Below are 20,527 nucleotides of genomic sequence, written 5' to 3'. Positions count from 1 at the left end.
GTGTTTCCAACCACCATGCAATTTTCATTACAGAATTCAATCCACCTATCTTCCCTCTCATTTCGGTCTCCCAATCCAAATTTACCAATGGTCTTACCATCTGATCTTTCACCAACAACTGCATTCCAATCACCCATTACAACAATACATCCATTCTTTTCCTCTTTCTCAATGAGTTGATCTATCTTCTCATAACACTCTTCTACCTCTTCATCAGAATGATTACAGGTCAGCATATAAACTTGAATGATCACTAAGTCTTTTCTTTTCCCTTTCAGTCTTATCATAATCCTTCCATTGGTATATTCAACCTTCATACCTTTGTTCTTCAGTCGTTTTCCAATCAGTATTCCAAGTCCATACAATCCATTTTTATTTTCACCCGAATAGTACATTCGAAAGTCGCCGCTTTCTAGCTCTCCACATCCCGCCCATCTCACTTCACACATTCCAAGTACATCCAAATTATCTCATGTGTAGCGTTTTCTAATTTACCTTCCTGTAAAAGGGTTAGAACATTCCACATCCCTATCCGCAATAATTCCTCTTTCTTCTTCTCCTTCCTTCCACATTTCAAAAACCTCGTACACCCCTCCTGGAGATCCGAATGAGGGGAATCTTTACCTCCGGAATCTTTTACAAAGAGGTCCATCTCATGAATGTCCTGGGAGATACTGCCAGTGACGGTTTCCCGTTGCCTTCCACTGTCCTCCATATCCTGTCGGCTCGCTGACCCAGTTTCCTGCTAGGGTTGATATCCAACCTTCCGCTGGGTTGCTCAGCTTAACGGGCACGACGTGTAGGTAGAATTGTGAATCTGCTTAGTTTAGCAGGAATGCAGTGAAACCACCCCCACAGATTTAATGAAAATTTAGTTCTCAAAATGGATCCTTTCTGAAACATCATAACACGATTTCCACCACCTTCTGCAGTAAAAAAAGTTACTCAAAGTCCACTCTTAATTTTTAGTACTGTCAGTCTTAGTCACCCAGTCGCACAGTCACTCGTGGCAAAATCAATACAAGCATCATTTAATACTGCAATCTCTGCCTCTGGAGTGGATAAGCACCTGGATTCGGTTAGGAAGCGAGTCCACAAGGTTGTACAGGTACGTCACATACAGGTTAAGCCACTCTCTGGGAATTTGATCGTGCAATGCCATCAAATCGAGGGGATGATGTCGGCATTTTACCTGCTCTTCCAACATGTGCCACAGATTTTCAATGTGGTTCAAGTCAGGTAATTTTGCAGGCCAAATGAGATGTAATATGGTGAGGGAGTGTTCACAAAACCAGTCACATATGCGTCCACCCCGATGAACTTAGCTGTTGTCCGCTTTATGTGCCTGTGTTTACAATGGCCTCTTGCGAAGCGACAGACTCCAAATGACAATTAAAATATATTGTGATTCCACCTATTCAATACAAGAAAAATTATTAATGCAAGATTACATTAAAAGTCAATCACTATAATCTCAGTTCAATACGGACCAAATGAAATTCTTATCATTCAAAGACTCCAAATGTACATTGCATGCAGTTCCCGTCACAATGTTTTCTCGCTAACAGGTTGGGATGAACCTTCATTCACTGACTGCAGCTATGCCAGTCGGGTTTGGAAGCGGTTTTTATTCACAAGCCGTGAAACTCATCTCCGGTCCCTCTCAGTCAAGATTCTTTCCCAACCACAAATCTGACGTCATGTTTCGTGGCAACGTGTAGTACACCACTGCTTGTAAACACGTTGAACAGTCAGCAGCAAAACACCAACAAATCCAGCAACTTCATGCACAATATGTCCATGGGCATAGCCAAACATGATTGCCTCTTTTTGCCACTCTGTAACATCCTTACATCTACCCATGATGACGTACACTGTCCACTTGCACCATCAATGTCTCACTGATTGCTACTGTGTTATGCATGTGCGGTTGACAGTGTCGAGAACGTAAGGCAATCTGGAAAGCTTGGCCATCATTCTGATCATGAACAAAATGCGCAAAGTTATAGTTGGGCCCACAAGAGTTGAAGTCTGACGTTTAGCATCACTGCGAGAAAAAGTTGACTAACACTGCTCAAAAAAGGTCTGTTACTATGGCAACGATAACAGGGATGTCACACTTAAGAACGCAATCGCCACGTGGATTGGCTTGCTCTCAGTCGCTTTTGTGATATTATTCGGAGTAGTACCGTGTTAGCTGCCTTAGTTGTTGCTGGTTTATGTAATAATTTAAGTGTTTGTTTCCTTGAATAGTGGCTAGTTGTACAGTTCTATTCTCTATTTGACATGTGCATTTGTTGAAGTTATCGTCAGTTTAGTGAATATGAAATCTCATATTTATCGGCAATTAACATAAGAAATTTCATTTTTCTGTACTGAACTAAGAATTACAATAAATAACCTTCATATATCCACCTATTCAATACAATTTTAATGCTGTTATATAATTACAACATATTAAATTTTACAGGACTAATTTCAACGCATATTTGCGTCATCTTCAGCTGTTATCGGAAAATAGGCAACCTTGTATATATATATATGTCATGAATTTTATATACAAGGTTGCCTATTTTCCGATAACAGCTGAAGATGACGCAAATATGCGTTGAAACTAGTCCTGTAAAATTTAATATGTTGTGATTATATAACAGCATAAAATTTGTATTGAATAGGTGGATTTTTTTTTTTTTTTTTTTTTTTTTTTGCGCTATTTGCTTAACGTCGCACCGACACAGATAGGTCTTATGGCGATGATGAATAGGTGGATATATGAAGGTTATTTATTGTAGTTATCGGCAATGACGTGTTCTGTCTTAAATGCCAGAATTATTAGCATGAGCTTAGGAACGGGTCAAAGTTTATTGAATTCCATTAGGCCAACACAGTTGATTAAATATTCAACCTTCCCATTTTCACACCAGGCAAATGCTGGGGCTGTACCTTAATTAAGGCCACGGCCGCTTCCTTCCAACTCCTAGGCCTTTCCTATCCCATCGTCGCCATAAGACCTATCTGTCTCGGTGCGACGTAAAGCCCATAGCAAAAAAAAAAAAAAAAAAAAAAAAAACAACAACAACCTGTATGAAAGAGTGATATGCCACAGAGTGAGGTAACTATTACAACGCAGTTTACTTCATAGTTACTGCTTTCACCACTCAAATGTCAGGCTTCAACTCTTGTGGGCCCAACTATAGACTCTGATGCTTTGGTCATGTTTTCTCCTGTATAGAAACATCTGTGGTGAAGGCAGCATTTCATCTATCTGTGCCTTGAAATTGACCATGCTGTTGGTGTACGAAATGCTGGCTTGGTCAGATACAAGAAGAGCTGTGTAATGTGCAGTTGAACCCGAATGATGCGCTGGATAGAATCAAGAAGAAAATGGGTGAGCGAAACCTAGTGCCAATAAAGGGAAAATGCTAAGGAGGTCATTGCTCACCACAGAAATGTTCACAGTCCTATCTTAAAGCACACTGAAACAAACATTTTAAAAGACTACTGCACTCAAATATTACATCTACAGCTGGAATAAAGGGCCGCACAATTACTTCTCTATCATCTTTCCCTGGTTCACCTTTCACGATATCATCACAAATAATGTGAATTCTCTTTGTGATGCCGGAGACTTTGTGTCGTCAGATGATTAAGGAACGATTCAATAGACACGGCAGTCTTCTGACAACTCTTCATGCTGGCTTCCTACATTACCTTAAGCAGACAATAGTAATGTTAGTCGCAACATTCTCGTGGTTAACAGTCGCTCCGGTGGTCCACATAGCAGTATTCTTGGCCCTTAGCTATTTTCCTTGCTTTTGGACACTGGGTTGTCGAAACTCAATGAAACACCATATACCGTACTTTTTTTGCAGATTACTACTAAATATTTAGGATGAGCAGGAATCCAACAGATGCTACAGTCCTCACTCAACATACTCTTGAATTGGTACCATACTTGGAAACTTAACCCCAATCCGGAAAAATGCTGCCTCTTGATATTAACCCCCTACGTAATTCTCCTCCACTAACATCACGTTGCCAACTCAACAGCTCGATCACTGTAGTTATACAACAGCCACATACAAACATATACAGCCAAGGACCATGAAATTGTGGCCGTTGTTGAACAGCAATGAACAGAAAACAGTAAAGCAACAGAAGTTTGTCTTGTTATCATTTAATTTTGGCTTGTCATCATGTTGGGTAAACAAAACCATTTAAAGAACTGAAGTGTTTATGCAAAGTAAATTATTGTATGAAGCTTTCTTATTTAAAAATTATTAAATATTTAGGCCTATGAAGAAATGGAGTATGAAGAAGATTTATGTTCTTTTACATTTCCTGATTTAAATTGTATTATTTTGTTAAGTATAGAAAGGAATGTGGAATTTTTATACATGACTTGTGAGGCAGGGTGTGCCACATGTAAGTGGCCCTTTCCTGACGTTTTGTAATATCCGCGAAGATGCAAAGTCAGCAGAGAGGATTATACCAGAAGATAATTATCACTGGCCAAAATTCAAGTGTTTTTATTGGCTAGTATATTAGGATTTTTAATTGGAGTGTTGCTATTGGTTATTTGTAATCACTCTATTTCCTGTTTGTGGTTCCTCGCGTGTGCGATTTAATTTGTCCGCATCTTTGAATTTGGATCACTGCAGCGCCCGCAATGGGTCTTCAGCCGGCAAAGGTAGGTAAGCGCTATGTATTGCCTTATGTTATTTAAATGCATTCTTGTATTTCGGACTATTCCCACTTAATGTAACTTCAGTAATTATGTAGAATATCATATTTTGTGCCGGAGTTTCCTCTAGTTTACCACATTTTCCAAAATAGAGCATTTATGTGACTTAGCGATTATGCTAGTCCGCAACGTGTTGTTTTCAGAGGCAGGCCTTCTTTTCTAAGTCTAGTTGTAATTGTAAGTAACTGAAACACTTTCCTGAATAGTGTAATTAATTTTGTTTCGTTCGAGGTTGCCTCCTTTCATTCTGTAAATTTATCCTTAATGTGAATCTCTCTGTCAAAGTTTGTTTGTGACCGAAGAGCTTAATTGTTTCCCTCACACATCTTTTGTTTTGTATCTCAAGTATCAGTTAATCTGCAGTTCATTTATTTGTTCATTTATAATTGTATGTTCATTTTCTCAATAATTATTAGTCTGTTGGGTGTATTATCGTAAGTCTTTTCTCCCCCATAACGTCATACGTTCTCATGGATCTCATAGGGCTTCCAACACCTTCCACTCTCCTCTCTTAGTTGTCATTTTTAGGCCTGTAAGTGTTCCCTTGTATTTGCTTTAATATTGCGTATCGAAAGGTACTTTTAGGTTAAGTCAATGTCCGACTCGTTGGCTGAACAGTCAGCGCACTGGCCTTCGGTTCAGAGGGTCCCGGGTTCGATTCCCGGCCTGCTCAGGGATTTTAACCTTAATTGGTTAATTCAATAGCATGGGGGCTGCGTGTATGTGTTGTCTTCATCAACATTTCATCCTCATCACGACGCGCAGGTCGCCTACGGGCATCAAATAGAAAGACCTGTCCGTGGCGAGCCGAACCCGTCCTGGGATATCCTGGCACTAAAAGCCACAGGACATTTCATTTCAATATTCCACCTTTACAATACCATAAGTTTATTGTCTATTAATTTAAACAACATTATTAACTATGACGGGACATGTTTCGTCTAACTTGTAGACATCATCAGCCGTGAAATATTTAAGAAAAAGCACAAAAAAGACAAGGACAGAACAACACATTAAAATAAATCGGGTTGCCGAACACGTCAACCAAAATAGCGAGTATGTTCCAGATTGTTCCAAGTACAAACATTCAAAAGCTGTTGATGAACAAAATTAAAATCATACACATGGGTAAGGAGTACAAGATGAAAATAAATAAGTCCAAAACAAAAGTAAGGAAACACAGTCTTCAGGGGTCGAAAAATACCGGGCACCCAGTCGCCATGGCGCCTGAAAATTTTTACCTGGCGCCTGAATTTTCAAATTCGGTTTAGAAAATTTTTTGAAATCCGGAGTTCCCTTACATGTACTATCCCATTGCTTTACAAAGTAATAAGTCGTGTGGTATTTCACGTTTTTTTTTCTGTAGCTCATATATTCTAATATGTGCCATAAACATTTTCTGTGCTTTTGGCAAAGTCTTGAATTCTGTAATTATTGCTCTTCATACCTTGGAACTGGACGTTTCTGTTCTGCACGGTCAAGCCTAGCGGTCATGGGAGATATCGTTGTAACCCGTCAAACAAGTATCCTTTCATGTGGACGTATCGTAACACACAGAGTTCTATTACTGATGATCAGCTATCGGTAGCCGAGTACAAAGATCAGACCAGAGTTGTGCAGAGACCTACTATGTTAAATAATTCCAGAAACACTACATTTACCGTCATCCTTCCCGTGACTAGCCGTTCCTCAACTATTGCCGCCAAAGCAGTGCTGATAAATTCCCGTGGAATTCATTCTTTGTATTTAGAACATAAGGAATGACGTGTTTATCAATTCTTGTATTTTCACCGAACAATATTTATACTTTTAATTTAATTACAGCATTTTGGTATTGGACAGTTTGCACTTTATAAATACGGTTGTTTTTATTCCTCTGCGTTTATGGAAAATTGGCAACGTAGCATCAGACATCAAAGCCCGCGAACTCGGAAGCCTTTTAACGTTGGTGTATTTTACGTTTCTGGGCTATACTTGAGAAAAGCGGCAAAATGAAACGAACCAAACCGCACAAATTGACTGATGCGAGTAACAAACAGTGTACCGTTTCAGATTTTTTTCGTAAGTAGGGCCCGTAAATGTAACACAAAGTGATACAGAAGGGAGTGAATGTGAGAAAACACTTGATGGAAGTGCCAACTGTAGAGTTCATGACGACAATGACCAGCATGAAATTTATGGTATTTAAGACAATGATAGGTCAAACATCAAAAATACGTCAAATTTCAATTTTCAGGCAAACGGAAATTTCAACACTTTCAGCGAAGTGCGTAAAGAAAATTAATGCTAATATGTCACAGCATATGAATGCATTGCTCATGGCATCTTATCATATTGCAAAAAATAACAGACCCTACACTGATTTTGAAAGTTTGGTTACATTGTTAAGCAAGCTGAATGTTACTGATTCAGAGAAGTATGAGAATGATACACAATGCAGAGAATCGTAGCTTGAATGACTACCGTGGCTGTGCTATGAAGAAGGAATTGCGAAGTGTAAATTATGCAGTAACTTTCGTAGTATTGCCGATAAACATTCTAAAGGTGTATCCCAGGGTGCGAAATCGCGGAGGGGGGGGGGGAGGGAGGGAGAGATTTCCCCCCACCGACGATTTTATCTCAAAGGTCCCCCCACCCCCCACTAAAATTGCCCAGGGAGGGGGGGTTCTTTCATTATAAAATTATGAGGAAAATGTAGAACACGTATAATTTTGGACTGAAATTAATTATTTTTACTGCAAATATTTTTATGAAAACATCAGCAATAATTCAAGTGACTGCCAGACCTTCAGCAATAAAACAACGCAGCAGTGGCAACCCGGACCTGCAACCTATTATTCATATTTCACTCTGACAAGTCCATCTGAAACTCGGGAAAAATATAAATTACTTGAAGCTCTCCTCCTTTGTCATTTCTCTAAGTAGCTCGATCTTACACCACTCTTGTACTTCTTGGAAAGGATGTGTTTCCGATAAGTAGTCAATAGGACAATATTCACTTAAGCAGTGTACAAACCGACAAATTTTTTCAGTCAAAACTTAGCCCTGATAGAGGAAGGTTCCACTAATAAAGCAATAAATCAGGACAAATAGCGCCTCGTCTCTCAAAACTTCTCAGCTGATTGGAATAATGTTCTAATGTTGATCATTCTCGTTATAACAACGAAATTCAAACAAAAAGATCTACAATTTACATTTGTCTGGGGAGGGAGGGGGTAATTAAATTACATGAGAAATTTACCCCCCCCCCCCCTCCCACGAAATACTGCCTGAAAAAACACTAGTAGTTAAACCCTATGTCCTTTCCCACCCCCACTCCCCACTTTTTATTTCTAATTTCGCACCCTGGTGTATCCGGATTTTCAGGACCGTTTAAACTGGAAACGTTTAAAACATACGAAAAATCCTATTCTCACTCGAAGTGTCAGGAGGCTGAAAAGAATGGCGTAACAGCCCCACAGGGCCTTGGCCTACCAAGCGCCCGCTGCTCAGCCCGGAGGCCTGCAGATTATGAGATGTCGTGCGGTTAGCACGACGAATCCTCTCGGCCATTATCCTTGGCTTTCTTGACCGGGGCCGCCATCTCACCGTCAGATAGCTCCTCAATTGTAATCATGTAGGCTGAGTGGACCTCGAACCAGCCCTCAGATCCAGGTCAAAATCTGTAACCTGGCCGGGAATCGAACTCGGGGCCTCCAGGTAAGAGGCAGGCACGCTACCACTACATTGCGGGGCCGGCAGGAGATTGAATGTTTCATGAAAAATCCCGAATGTGCACTTTTAGCGAGGTGTGTCAAGAAAATGAATGCTAATATGTTACAGCATATGAATGCATTGTTCATGGCATCTTAAAAAAAGACCCTACACTGATTTTGAAGGTTTGTTTGCATTGTTAAGCAAGTTGAATGTTACTGGTGAGAAATCAAACGGGCACATGTAGTGTAATTTTAGAAGACGCTGACCTTGAAGGTGACTCTGAGACTATACTACTTAAGGCCACATTTCGAAAATAATACGTAGCTTGATCCTATTCTAACCTGTGGTGTTCATAATGTATATTTGCGAAAAATGTGCTGGCTCCTGATAAAATTATTTCTATTTTCTTCTACCCCTGACAGTCTTAAAGGAAGTAGATGAATATTGTTACTTGGGTAGTAAAATCACTAACGATGGCAGAAGGAGGACATAAAATGTAGACTAGCACAAGCAAGGAAGAGCTTTCTTAAGAAAATAAATTTGCTCACTTCAAACACTGATATCGGAATTAGAAAGATGTTTTCGAAGACTTGCGTGGCATTGTATGGAAGTGAAACATGGACGATAACTAGCTAAAGAGAATAGAAGCTTTTGAAATGTGGTGCTACAGAAGAATGCTGAAGGTGAGATGGATAGATCGAATCACGAATGAAGAGATACTGAATCGAATTGGTGAGAGGAGATCGATTTGGCTAAATTTGACGAGAAGAGGAGATAGAATGATTGGACACATCTTAAGACACCCAGGACTTGTTCAGTTGGTTTTTGAAAGAAGTGTAGTTGGTAAGAACGGTAGGGGTAGACCAAGGTATGAATATGACAAGCAGATTAGAGCAGATGTAAGATGCAATAGTTACATAGAAATGAAAAGGTTAGCACAGGATAGGGTGGCATGGAGATCTGCATCAAACCAGTCTATGGACTGATGACTCAAACAACAACAAACACATGAGACGATACAGTAAAGCTTGTTGTTAAAGTTCTTCTTGAGGGTGCCGTTGACATGCAGCATTCAGGTGCGTCGGCAAAAGCTGATAATGAAGTGCATAATGTTATTTGTAGCAGAAAAAGGACAATCAACGAGCATGTGTAGGGAATCCAGTGAGAAAAAACTAACTTTGCTAAAGTTTTTACCTCGAAAACAACCAATAAACATGTAACATCAATGAACACAATCCTTCCCTGCACCTCCTCTAGATGTTCCCCTTCCATAGCCACACCTAATATCATTACTCCCCCCACTCCTACTCCCTCCCCCCAAACCCTACCAGCTCACTCGTACAACACAAGGAGCAAACGCAGAAAAACAGGCAGTCACTATGCAACCCTAGACACTACCAGACAGAGAAGCAGTAATTGGAGGGGTAAGTGAAGTTTCCCTAAGTGCTCACTTAACTAGTAACACATCATTCCAATTTTTTTCTTGTTACAGACATGCCAACAAGTGATAGCCTATTCAACAACTTTTAGCTACACAGTTTGTCGAATTACATCCCTTTCAACCACGCTTCATTTTAATTCACTGCTTCAAATCTTTGGTCATTGATGTTAACAAGTACATACTTATTTAACAACACTGCCGGTGTAAAATGACAACAAGAGTTTGAACTCCGTGAAGTCTAAGGTTTAACCTGTCACATGTTTCAACATGACGAGAACTTAGAATTTTATAGACACTCATCCTCAAAGGATAACACAAACTTTTAGCCCAATCTCATTTTCAAATTTCAAATGACTATTACCTAATTATTAGTTCTTAAGATTGAATCACAAGTTATTCTTCAAGATTTTAGACATACTAATTCTTTGAAAATATTTGAGAGCAAACTTATTCTACCATACTTTTCAATGAATGTATTTTTATTAACATTTCCACTATTAAGTCCTTGTTAATAAGGCACGCTACCAATGATTCTGCCTTCTATGATATTTTAGTAAAATAAGTTTAAGATTGTAATTGTACAAATAGTTTTTAAGTCATTAGTTACGAACATAAACCAACTCTTGAGATTCTAGATTGGCTGATTTTTCTCTATAAAGGAGCGAAACATGTCCCGCATATAACTTCATGTCAATGAGGAAACTCTGAATGTAATAACACTTTGATGTATTGAATAGGTGGTTTATAATAAAACATTGTTTACATATAATTTTACAAAGTTTATTCCACCTACTCAATACAGTACAATAATTGCAATATCTATACATTATAATATGTTATCAAGGGACTAGTTTCAACCCTATATGGGTCATCATCAGCCTAAAAAGGATACACTTTTGTTTTGCTGAAGTCCTAAGACAAAATTACATTGTGGAATAAAAATTAGAAGAGTAAACTGTGTATGTGGTACAGTAATATACATGTAAAATGGTGGAGTGGATGAAATGTTGATAGATAAAATTATGCCGTACTGATCAATGAAAAATAAAATTTTCAGGTTTACGTATGTTGCAATTAGACTGTAAGAATAGCATGTAACTGTACGAGTGTATGACTCGCAATTTTTAGGTTAGGAAGTTTTCATAAAAATAATTTTTAATATAAAGTAGTAGATATATTGTGAGTTTTGAGTTGAAATATAAGAACATTATATTCTATGAAGAATATTTGGTTGTAGGGAATTATGTATCTATGTTTCTTTATATTGGTGTAACCTAAATTTGTGTATGAATCTGCACATGGCATAGCAGTAAAGTTTATGTAACCAGGAAAACATCTACTATATCGATAAAGACAGTTGAAGTTGGTTTAGTGTGTGGCAACATGTGGATTTTGGCGGACGCTGTGCTGTGCGGAGCGAGTCTGTATATGTGTGTGCGTGCTACAACTTTATTGGTATTATCGGGTATTATTGTGCATGACTGTTACAGTTGCTGATTATTGCTAATGAGGTTACTGTTGACGACAATTGATACAGCAAAGTGGGTGCTGCACGAGCATTTTACGGGAGCTTTACTACTAGACAATTACGGAGTCAAGAGTGCATTGGGCGTTAATGGTTGGTGAGAGATGGTATACGGTGATGTTCTATAACACTATCGATTTTCCCTCGCCGAGGAAATGCTCATTGTAGGCAGCCTTTAAATGTGCAGTGTGGAGGTAATATGTACTGTATGTTGTTCACAGAACTAATTACAACGCGATGAAAGAAGTTATAACCCAATTGTTCATTACCTGCGTATTCTTGGAAGAATAACACATGCTTGTTAACTATTTATCGTGGAGAGAACTTTTAAAAACTTACGCGAGAATGGAACTGGGGTCATTATTCTTTCACATTGATGTGCATTCAGATTCAGTAACCAGTATTGACTCAGTGTGTTATCAGTTTTCATTCATACTTGTTTGGCTGCAGTTCTCTTCGTTTCACATAATTTGATATTTTCTTCGCAGGCACTTGACCTGACATTGTACGTAATTAAGATTTGATTTGATATCACCTAGCATGTTAAGGTGCCTTATGTTAATACCTCACACAGTGACATTATTTGGTATTCTCAAATGGTGATGGTGCTTCTTGTTCAGTGTATATATGAGGTCAAAATGGGACGAAGATCTCGTAGCTTACTTCTAAATTGTCAGCAATAGGCTAAGCAGTCTGCAATCTGGATAAAGATGAGTGGAATTGGTACAGTATTTCTTGTGTGGTGATGTTTTGGATTAACCAACCAACCAGTTACAATTTGGCAAATTGAAAGGCTCAGAAGTCAAGATTTATGAAGTGAGCGTTGTGTTAGGTTAGGGACGCACTTAACAAACAACTGGTTTTAAATCATAACGCGAGTTGAGGCATCTTGCCCTTCCCAATTAATATTTTGAGTGTAAATTATATGTGCTGAATCTATTATAAGGTGTACCACATGAGGTATGTATGTACAGTGTAAATATTAAGTTGTGAGTAGACAAGATGGGAGATGTAATTGTTTATTGTGAGTAACATTAGACTCTTGGATAAACTTTAATTCTCAGTAAATTTAATAGTGAAGTATATGATAACTTTTATTTATGGAGGGAAAACCTGGTATGTTACCTAAATTCAGGGGTAGACAGGTAAGGTTATTGAGCAAGTTTGGAGCATCGTCAGCCTGATGACTGTCACCTTGGGAGAGGGAGTTCTGTCATGCTCTTTGAGTCAATTATTCCTGTAAATTGTTTGCAAGTGGCGTCTCATTTCGTTATTTATACCTTATCGTAGTGACCATTCATGTAGAGTTTTCTGTTTAGCCAACCAGTTACAAGTATCACAATGATTTTCTACATTGATGATTAAAATTGCACATTAAAAGTATAAAATGCCAGTCTGATTACTAAGTCCACATGCTTCTATTGAATTCTATATTTCAAGCAGATCTTCAGGTAGAAAACTGAATGTTTGCGCGTTGAACATTGGTGCAGAGGGTGTCTGTCTTGCTTAAGGTCCAACATTTCTGATACAGAAAATAAATGCAGGCAAAACCATGTGACTTCTTATAATATAATGGATTCTTCCTGTGATATGAGGAGAATTTTTCATCATCATGTTCTATTGGTTCCAACTTGGATTGGGAATTACCATTGATGCTTTTACAGCCTGTAATTGTAGAAATGATTTAGGCTTTTTGGGCTTATGCCGTGTCCATAAAATAAGGTGAAAATTTCTGCGAAAGGTAAAGAATTTCACCTCATTTTCTAGACACGGTATAAGCCCAAAAAGCCTATATCATGTCTACAAATGGTTAGTTACTAACCAGCGACACTCACTGTAACCAACCAAGACTTTAAATTTGCACGATATTTTCAAAGTTTTTTTTAACAGGCCTGGTGCAGAGGATGACAATTCTCCCTTCAGTATAGTGGAGAGATCCTAGGATCGACTGAAAGATTAAAGGCACACAGTGTAAACAGACAGATGGTTTTTCAAGAACCCCTCGTTATGATCTACTCCTGAGCTATCAACATCAATGGAGCTTCAAAAAAATTTTTAGTGTGTCACAGCATATAACAGTGTATTGTACAATAGTACATTTCACCAAAGCATTATCAAATACACCAGTCACTAGTGATTTTAATGTGACTTGAACACAACTTGCATACTATTATTAATTTAAAATCTTTTTAGTGTGTTTAAATTATCAACAGTATAATGTACAGTACTGTAATATTAAACCTAGTGTTTTAGGACCATAGAGGGGTTATAATTCCCTACTTCAATATGTAGAACAGTGTCATTTTAATAAAGTGTTATTCAGTCTTATAATTTATGTAACTGAAGATGTACCATAGAAGGATGAAACATGTGCTACAGTTTTAATATGTTGTGTTAACTTAAGTGATTTTATGCATAAAAAATTTTATCAAAAAGGTGGTTCACTATATCTCTCAATAAGTGAATACTTTATGTCAATATGGAATTCAACATGAAATCTATCATTTGAAATATAAGAACCCTGTTATTACAAGGCTGATTAATCCTTCCACTTAAAATATTCCACCAAATGTGGCATGTATTTAAAAAGTAATATAAACATATCACTTACCAATAGGTGCCAGCACCTTGTGATGTAAGGTCCATACCATGATCTGGGTTATAATTTTCCTCATCCATTACTTTGCTCAGTCCAAAATCTGTTATTTTTATTTCTCCACACACGTTGCCTTCCGTTAACAGAATGTTTCCTGTAATATTCAATAAATGTGAGATAGGAAAGAACAACATTAGTTATCTAATACTCTTTGTTAAACAGCAACTACTCATTTAATTGGTCAATGTGGGAGATTTGAGAAACAAAAATATTAAGAGTATAGATTCTGAAGATGGGAGATAAAGTATAAAGAATTATCAACGAGTACTGCTGTAGTAGATATATTCCACAGAAGTTATGATGGCCATAAACGATAGTAAGTACATACAGAAGGCATCTCGAATATCTAACAATGCCACTAATCCCTAAGAGTTGCTACGTGTGCTTGAACGTGACTTCCGTGACTTTCGAGAATCAATTTCAGTGGAAATATCTGATTTGAAGAGAAATATAAGTGAAATTGAACAGTGTCTTGAGATACAAGAAGAATTGTCAGATAAAGCAGCCCAATACAGCACACACAATTGTCTCCTGTTGCATGGTGTTAATGAGACTGCTGATGAAGATGTGTACAGCAAGGCCTTGGATACTATCAGAGATGAACTGCAGACTGACCTGAATATTGACTGCATTGATCGATTTCACAGATTAGGGCAACAACAGAGATCAACAGCTGATGTGGTGACATCAGGAAACAGAGCAATTATCATAAAATTTCTTAGATATCAGAACGAGATAGTGTGTGGCACGCTAAGCGGCTGCTAAAAGGCACTAAAATTCTTATAACTGAATCTCTGACAGCTACAAGGAAGGAGATGTTCCGGAAAGCACCTGATATATTTCGAATGCGTAACACCTATTCGCAAAATGGCACGGTTATCGTCCTCACAGCCGATGGAAAGAAGATGCACTTAAACACTCCTGCATAATTAAATTCTTTGATTAGACGGTCAGGCGAAATTAGCACAGAAAAAAATTATGATTGTGTTCTTGTTATTGCTATGGTATAACAGGCCTATTCTATGTTTTAGGTTAGTTATGATTAGTAAGTGTGTGTGTGTTTGTGTGAATCAGCTGGAAGTTATATTTTATGCTATGTCGAGGTAAGCCGCTATCTGTTTATTCTCAACTTTTGCCTGAGAATTTCAATATAACAATTACAATCACTTCTTTTGCGAGCATAGACTTCGACACAGACACCACCCCTTCCTTCTTCTTAGAACCGAGTTCTAGTTTTACTCCTCTTACTTCTCTCTCTTCCAAGATTCTCTCTCCAGATCTATCTGTTCGTAGTATTTTAGAAACAGATGTGAAAGCATTTCCGCACGCTTTGTTGTGTGCTCATGTTAACAGTCAATCTATTGTAGCTCACCATGATGAACTGAAAGCCATAACTAAAAACAGTTTATTTCATATAATTGCCGTAAGTGAGAGTTAGCTATGTAGTTCAATTCATTCCAGTATGGTTGAAATACAAGGGTATCGTATTCATCGATTTGACAGGATGATCAGGCGTGGAGGTGGTGTTGCGTTGTTTTGTAAACTTAATCTCAGGAGTACAGTCGTAAAAATTTCTACCACTACTACAAATCCTGTTCCTGAATTTATGTTTGTTGAAATTATTATAGACACTGTTAAAGTACGAATTGGGGTTGTATATAGAAGGCCTCCAAATGCAGGGGGCATTGGTGAGTTAGACAATTTAATGAGATTTTACCATCTTATGAACATGTGATTACACTAGACGACTTTAATACAAAGTTATTAACTCAACTAGTAAAACAATTCGTTTTCAAAATATTTTTCTCTCCTGTGTTGTGACAATATTGCCCTCGAAACCAACTAACCACATTCATACTTCCACCGTCTCTACTGATACACTCATTGATCTCATGATAACCAATAATCCACACAAGGTTCTTAAACACGGTCAAATACCTGTTCCTGAAATATCAACTCACGACCTTAACCTTATATACTTAGCGTATTTGCTAAGAGTTCCTAAATATAGGTCGAATTACGTGACTTTTAGAGACTTTAAAATATAGATTTCCATCACCTAAAAGAAGATGCATGTAAATGTCCTTTGGGTAACATAATACTAATGAATGATATAGATGAAAAACTGGAAAATGTTAATTCTCATATTCATGGACTTTACAATAAGCATGCTCCTAAGCGCTGTGTGCAAATAACACACACGCCCTGTCCGTGGCTGACAACTGAAATCAAATATCTGATGGCTCAGCGTGATTTGTTATGTAGACGTTAAAAACGAAATTTATCAGTTGACACATTTGAACAATACCGTGTACTGCGAAATAGAATTAAACAAATTATCCGCAATAAGAAATTTGACTACTTCCGGTGTCTATCCAATAATATAAACGCTGATAGTACTTGGAGACAACTTTGTTCATTAGGTAATGGAAGGCCTCCAGTGAACCACGCTAAACCAGAAACACCGCTTGACGAGATTAATAGAGACTTTTCAACAGATGCATTTACTCCTAAACACGATACATTGCAGGACACCATCAACTCTATAATACGACAACAATCATCTGATCGGCCATGTTTCGAATTTCAAACTGTTTCAGAGCCTGAAGTGAGACAAGAACTGATTTCAATTAAATCCCATGCAACGGGGCTGATAAAATCCCTATTTTCTTTATTACTAACAGTATGGATATAATATTGCCAGTTATTACCGACTTATTTAATGCATGCCTCTCCCGTGGTTATTTTCTGACAAAGTGGAAAGATGCACAAGTTGTCCCAGTTCCAAAAAGGTCGCCAGCTAATGTAGCATCTGACTTTCGTCCTGTATGCATTCTTTCAGCACTGTCTAAAGCTCTAGAAAAATTGATCTATAGCTAACTTGAACAATACCTGAAAAAAATTCTCTGCGTGACCCTTTCCAATCTGGTTTCAAGAAACGACATAGCGCAGCGACGGCACTACTAAGAATTACAGACGACGTTAGATGAGCTATAGACAAGCGGAAAGTGACTACACTAATTTTACTTGGCTTCAGTAGTGCGTTTGACACAGTAAATATTGACGTATTATTAGCAAAACTACAAAGATTTAATCTGAGCCCCTCTGCTATTCAGCTCTTTGCTTCATACCTCACCAATCGGCGACAACATGTTGTCATAAAGGGCATGACCACAGACTGGAAGACGAAGCAAACAGGAGTCCCACAGGGATCTGTGCTTGGACCTCTTCTGTTTACTCTATATATCAATGATATATCATCTCAGTTCAGTAACTGTAAGTATCATTTATATGCAGATGCTCTACAAATATATTATCACTGTAAAGCTGTTGATATTGAGTTTGGAATTCATCAGATGAATTCTATTTTAAATCTGATTAGCTCCTATTCTAATAAGAACTGTTTATTAATTAATCCTAAAAAGACATAAGCTATTATAACAGGGCAACAAAGGCAGTTAAATATTCTTAATAAGAAGGTATTGGCTGCACTTTTGCTTTGTGGTGTAACTATACAATTCCAGAAGTCGGTAAAAAATCTTGGGATTATCATAAGTGACACACTAGATTGGAGTAAGCACATAACAAGCATCTGTAGGAAAATTCACTCGTCACTTCACCCTCTCAAAACCCGCCAATCACTTCTTCCACTAAGCAAGAAAATTAAACTTATCCAGACCCTCATATTTCCCATACTTAATTATTGTGATATTGTAATGATAGATGCCACCATGGAGCAAACATTAAAATTACAGAGGGCAATGAACTCGTGCATTAGGTTTATATTTTCAATTAAATTTTCAACTCATATCTCCCCTATTATGAAATTCTCTCCTGGTTAAAAATTGATAAACTACGACATCTTCACATTAAAACTCTCGTATTTCGTCTGTTGAATGAATCTAAACCCCAGTATTTATCCTCGAAGTTTAATTTACTCTCCTCCTCTCATGAACATAACACATGATCGACTACTACACTCTTTATTCCTGCGCATCGCTCATCTTCATTTAACCACTCCTTTCAAGTCTCTGGTGCAAGGCTATAGAATTCCTTTCCAATCAGTGTTAGAAATTGCACTTCTTTAGCTTCTTACAAGCGGTCTTGCCGAGATTACCTATTAAATATATAACCAGCTTGTATGAATGGAAGAATGAATGAGGTTAGGATTTATATTTTGTTATATAATTTCATTATTCTGTTTTATGGAAGAATGGAAGAATGAATGAGGTTAGGATTTATATTTTGTTATATAATTTCATTATTCTGTTTTATGAAGTTTTTGTAGATAATATGTGGTTAAGTGTAAGAGTGGCAGAGTTAAGGCTCACGGCCCTGTGAGCCTTAACTCTGCCACAAATGAAGGCATGAAAATAAATAAATAAATAAAACATATGAACAAAATTACAAAAAAAAAGTATCACCTACGATATTTTGGCTTATCAGTCTTACAAAACATCAGGCTAGCAGAATGAACACTGAAATCCATAGTGTTCTACAATGAAGATATATTTAATGACCACCTAGCTGCAGCTCATCTTAAAATAAATAATAGAATCTTGGTATCTTCTTTCTTGTCCCAACTGTACGTTGAAATCGCCAAGGAGAATTTTAATATTTGATGGAGAAATACTGATTAATGTTTGATCCAGGAGATTCCAGAATTTTTCTGTTTCTTCTCTATTCTTTAATGTGTTTTTTCCCCCCCCCTTGGTGGGAGTATGTATGTTAATAAATGCATAGGTCTTATTGCAGATTTCAGAGTAAGGGTTGCAAGTCTGGGAGACAGATTTAAATTCCATAACAGAGTCAATGAATTTGAGATTTATTGCAAATCCGTTACCATATTGTAGGCAATTTTTCATGACTCGTTTTCCTGGGATTCTATTAAGTTGGAATCTCTGCAATTCCATACGGTCTTTATCACCGTTCCTAATTTCTTGAAGTGTCATGAAAACAATTTTGTGTTAGTTCATGATGTCAGTAATGATCTTATAGCTGCTAACTTATAGAAATCAAATATAGGAAGATCTTTTAATTCCTGGACTTCATCAGATATACTGGGGCATGCTCTAATTGAAAAAAGGACAAGATAAAATACATACATATCTACAGTTGCAATGTAAATTGCCCATTAAATTTAAAATCTTACACCAAGAAAAACATAAAAATGGTTACATGAAAATGTACCTAATCACTCTCATTTATGACACATACATACGAATAATAATACAGTTGAACCTCGATATCTCGAACCTCCATTACTCTAATTTTCAGTATCTCGAAGTAATTTGAAGTTACTGGCCGTTTGTCCTATTCTTCACATGTATTTATATTTCTATTACTCAAAATTCGGTTACACGAATTTAACCAAATTTTTCGATTTCTCAAAGCAAACATTTCCTCCCTTGAAACAAAAAATACAATGTAACTCAAATTTTGTGCTACATTAACTGTGCAATACGTAATTTGTGGTTTGTGAGAAACAGTTAACAAGTAAAGAAAGGGTTATAGTGAAGGTGGGAACTAAAATGACGGGAACCGAAAAACTCGAACTTCTAATGATCGGAAAATCGGCAAAGCCTTGCTGTTTCTTGGGTGTCAATTAATTACCGGTCACATGTAAAAGCAAGCCCAGAAATTGCAGATGAGAAGCTCTATCTACGAAACTTGGCTGCGTGGTACTGACGGGAATTTTCAACGTGAAGGGAGGAAAGAGGAAAGGTTAACCGCAACAAACAGAAGAGACTAATTGATTTTCTTCCGAAGGTGGTGTTAACGGAGATAAGTTTCTTGTTTCACTACTGAATGTACTGTATCCTGTCTTCTAAAAAGTAACTATAATAAGTGTTATAATTAAAGTGATATGGTAAAATAATGTATTCAGTAAAAGCCCTACCGGGCGAGTTGGCCGTGCGCGTAGAGAAGCGCGGCTGTGAGCTTGCATCCGGGAGATAGTAGGTTCGAATCCCACTATCGGCAGCCCTAAAAATGGTTTTCCGTGGTTTCCCATTTTCACACCAGACAAATGCTGGGGCTGTACCTTAATTAAGGCCACGGTCGCTTCCTTCCAACTCCTAGGCCTTTCCTATCCCATCGTCGCCATAAGACCTATCTGTGTCGGTGCGACGTAAAGCCCCTAGCAAAAAAAAGTAAAAGCCCTTAAATACATAATTATGATTCAATATGGGCTATACATGCTCAAAAACGGTATTCTTTATATCTTGAAATAAAATTTATCTCCCAAGGTGATTTGAGATAGTGAGGTTGCACTGTATTTATATCACACCGACACACGCAAAAAAATGCATAATAGTTTCCTTTGTTAGACTGCAAAATGAACGAAAATTTAATTTTATAGGTATCTCTGAAAACTTGGAGATAACATTTGTTATGTTTTTTGGCCATAATGTCAAGAGAAAATCCAGTAGAACCTTCATTATACATTCCAGGAAACTATGTTTT

The 20,527-nt window shown here is 37.6% G+C and overlaps 1 protein-coding gene across 10 annotated transcripts in view; it reads right to left on the bottom strand.

The window, feature by feature from the left end:
* Nucleotides 1-20,527, bottom strand: part of Tlk (Tousled-like kinase) — an 883,856-nt gene that overhangs the window by 80,018 nt on the left and 783,311 nt on the right. For all 10 annotated transcript variants that reach the window (XM_067146736.2, XM_067146743.2, XM_067146741.2 and 7 more), the window contains one exon: nt 14,018-14,156. In XM_067146736.2, the coding sequence (XP_067002837.1) occupies nt 14,018-14,156 (139 nt within the window). The remainder of the gene's footprint in view (nt 1-14,017; nt 14,157-20,527) is intronic.

The sequence above is a fragment of the Anabrus simplex genome, chromosome 5 (genome assembly GCF_040414725.1).
Source record: "Anabrus simplex isolate iqAnaSimp1 chromosome 5, ASM4041472v1, whole genome shotgun sequence".
Lineage (NCBI taxonomy): Eukaryota > Metazoa > Arthropoda > Insecta > Orthoptera > Tettigoniidae > Anabrus > Anabrus simplex.
Note: the sequence above shows the minus strand (reverse complement) of the source record. Positions and strands in the feature narration are given on the sequence as shown.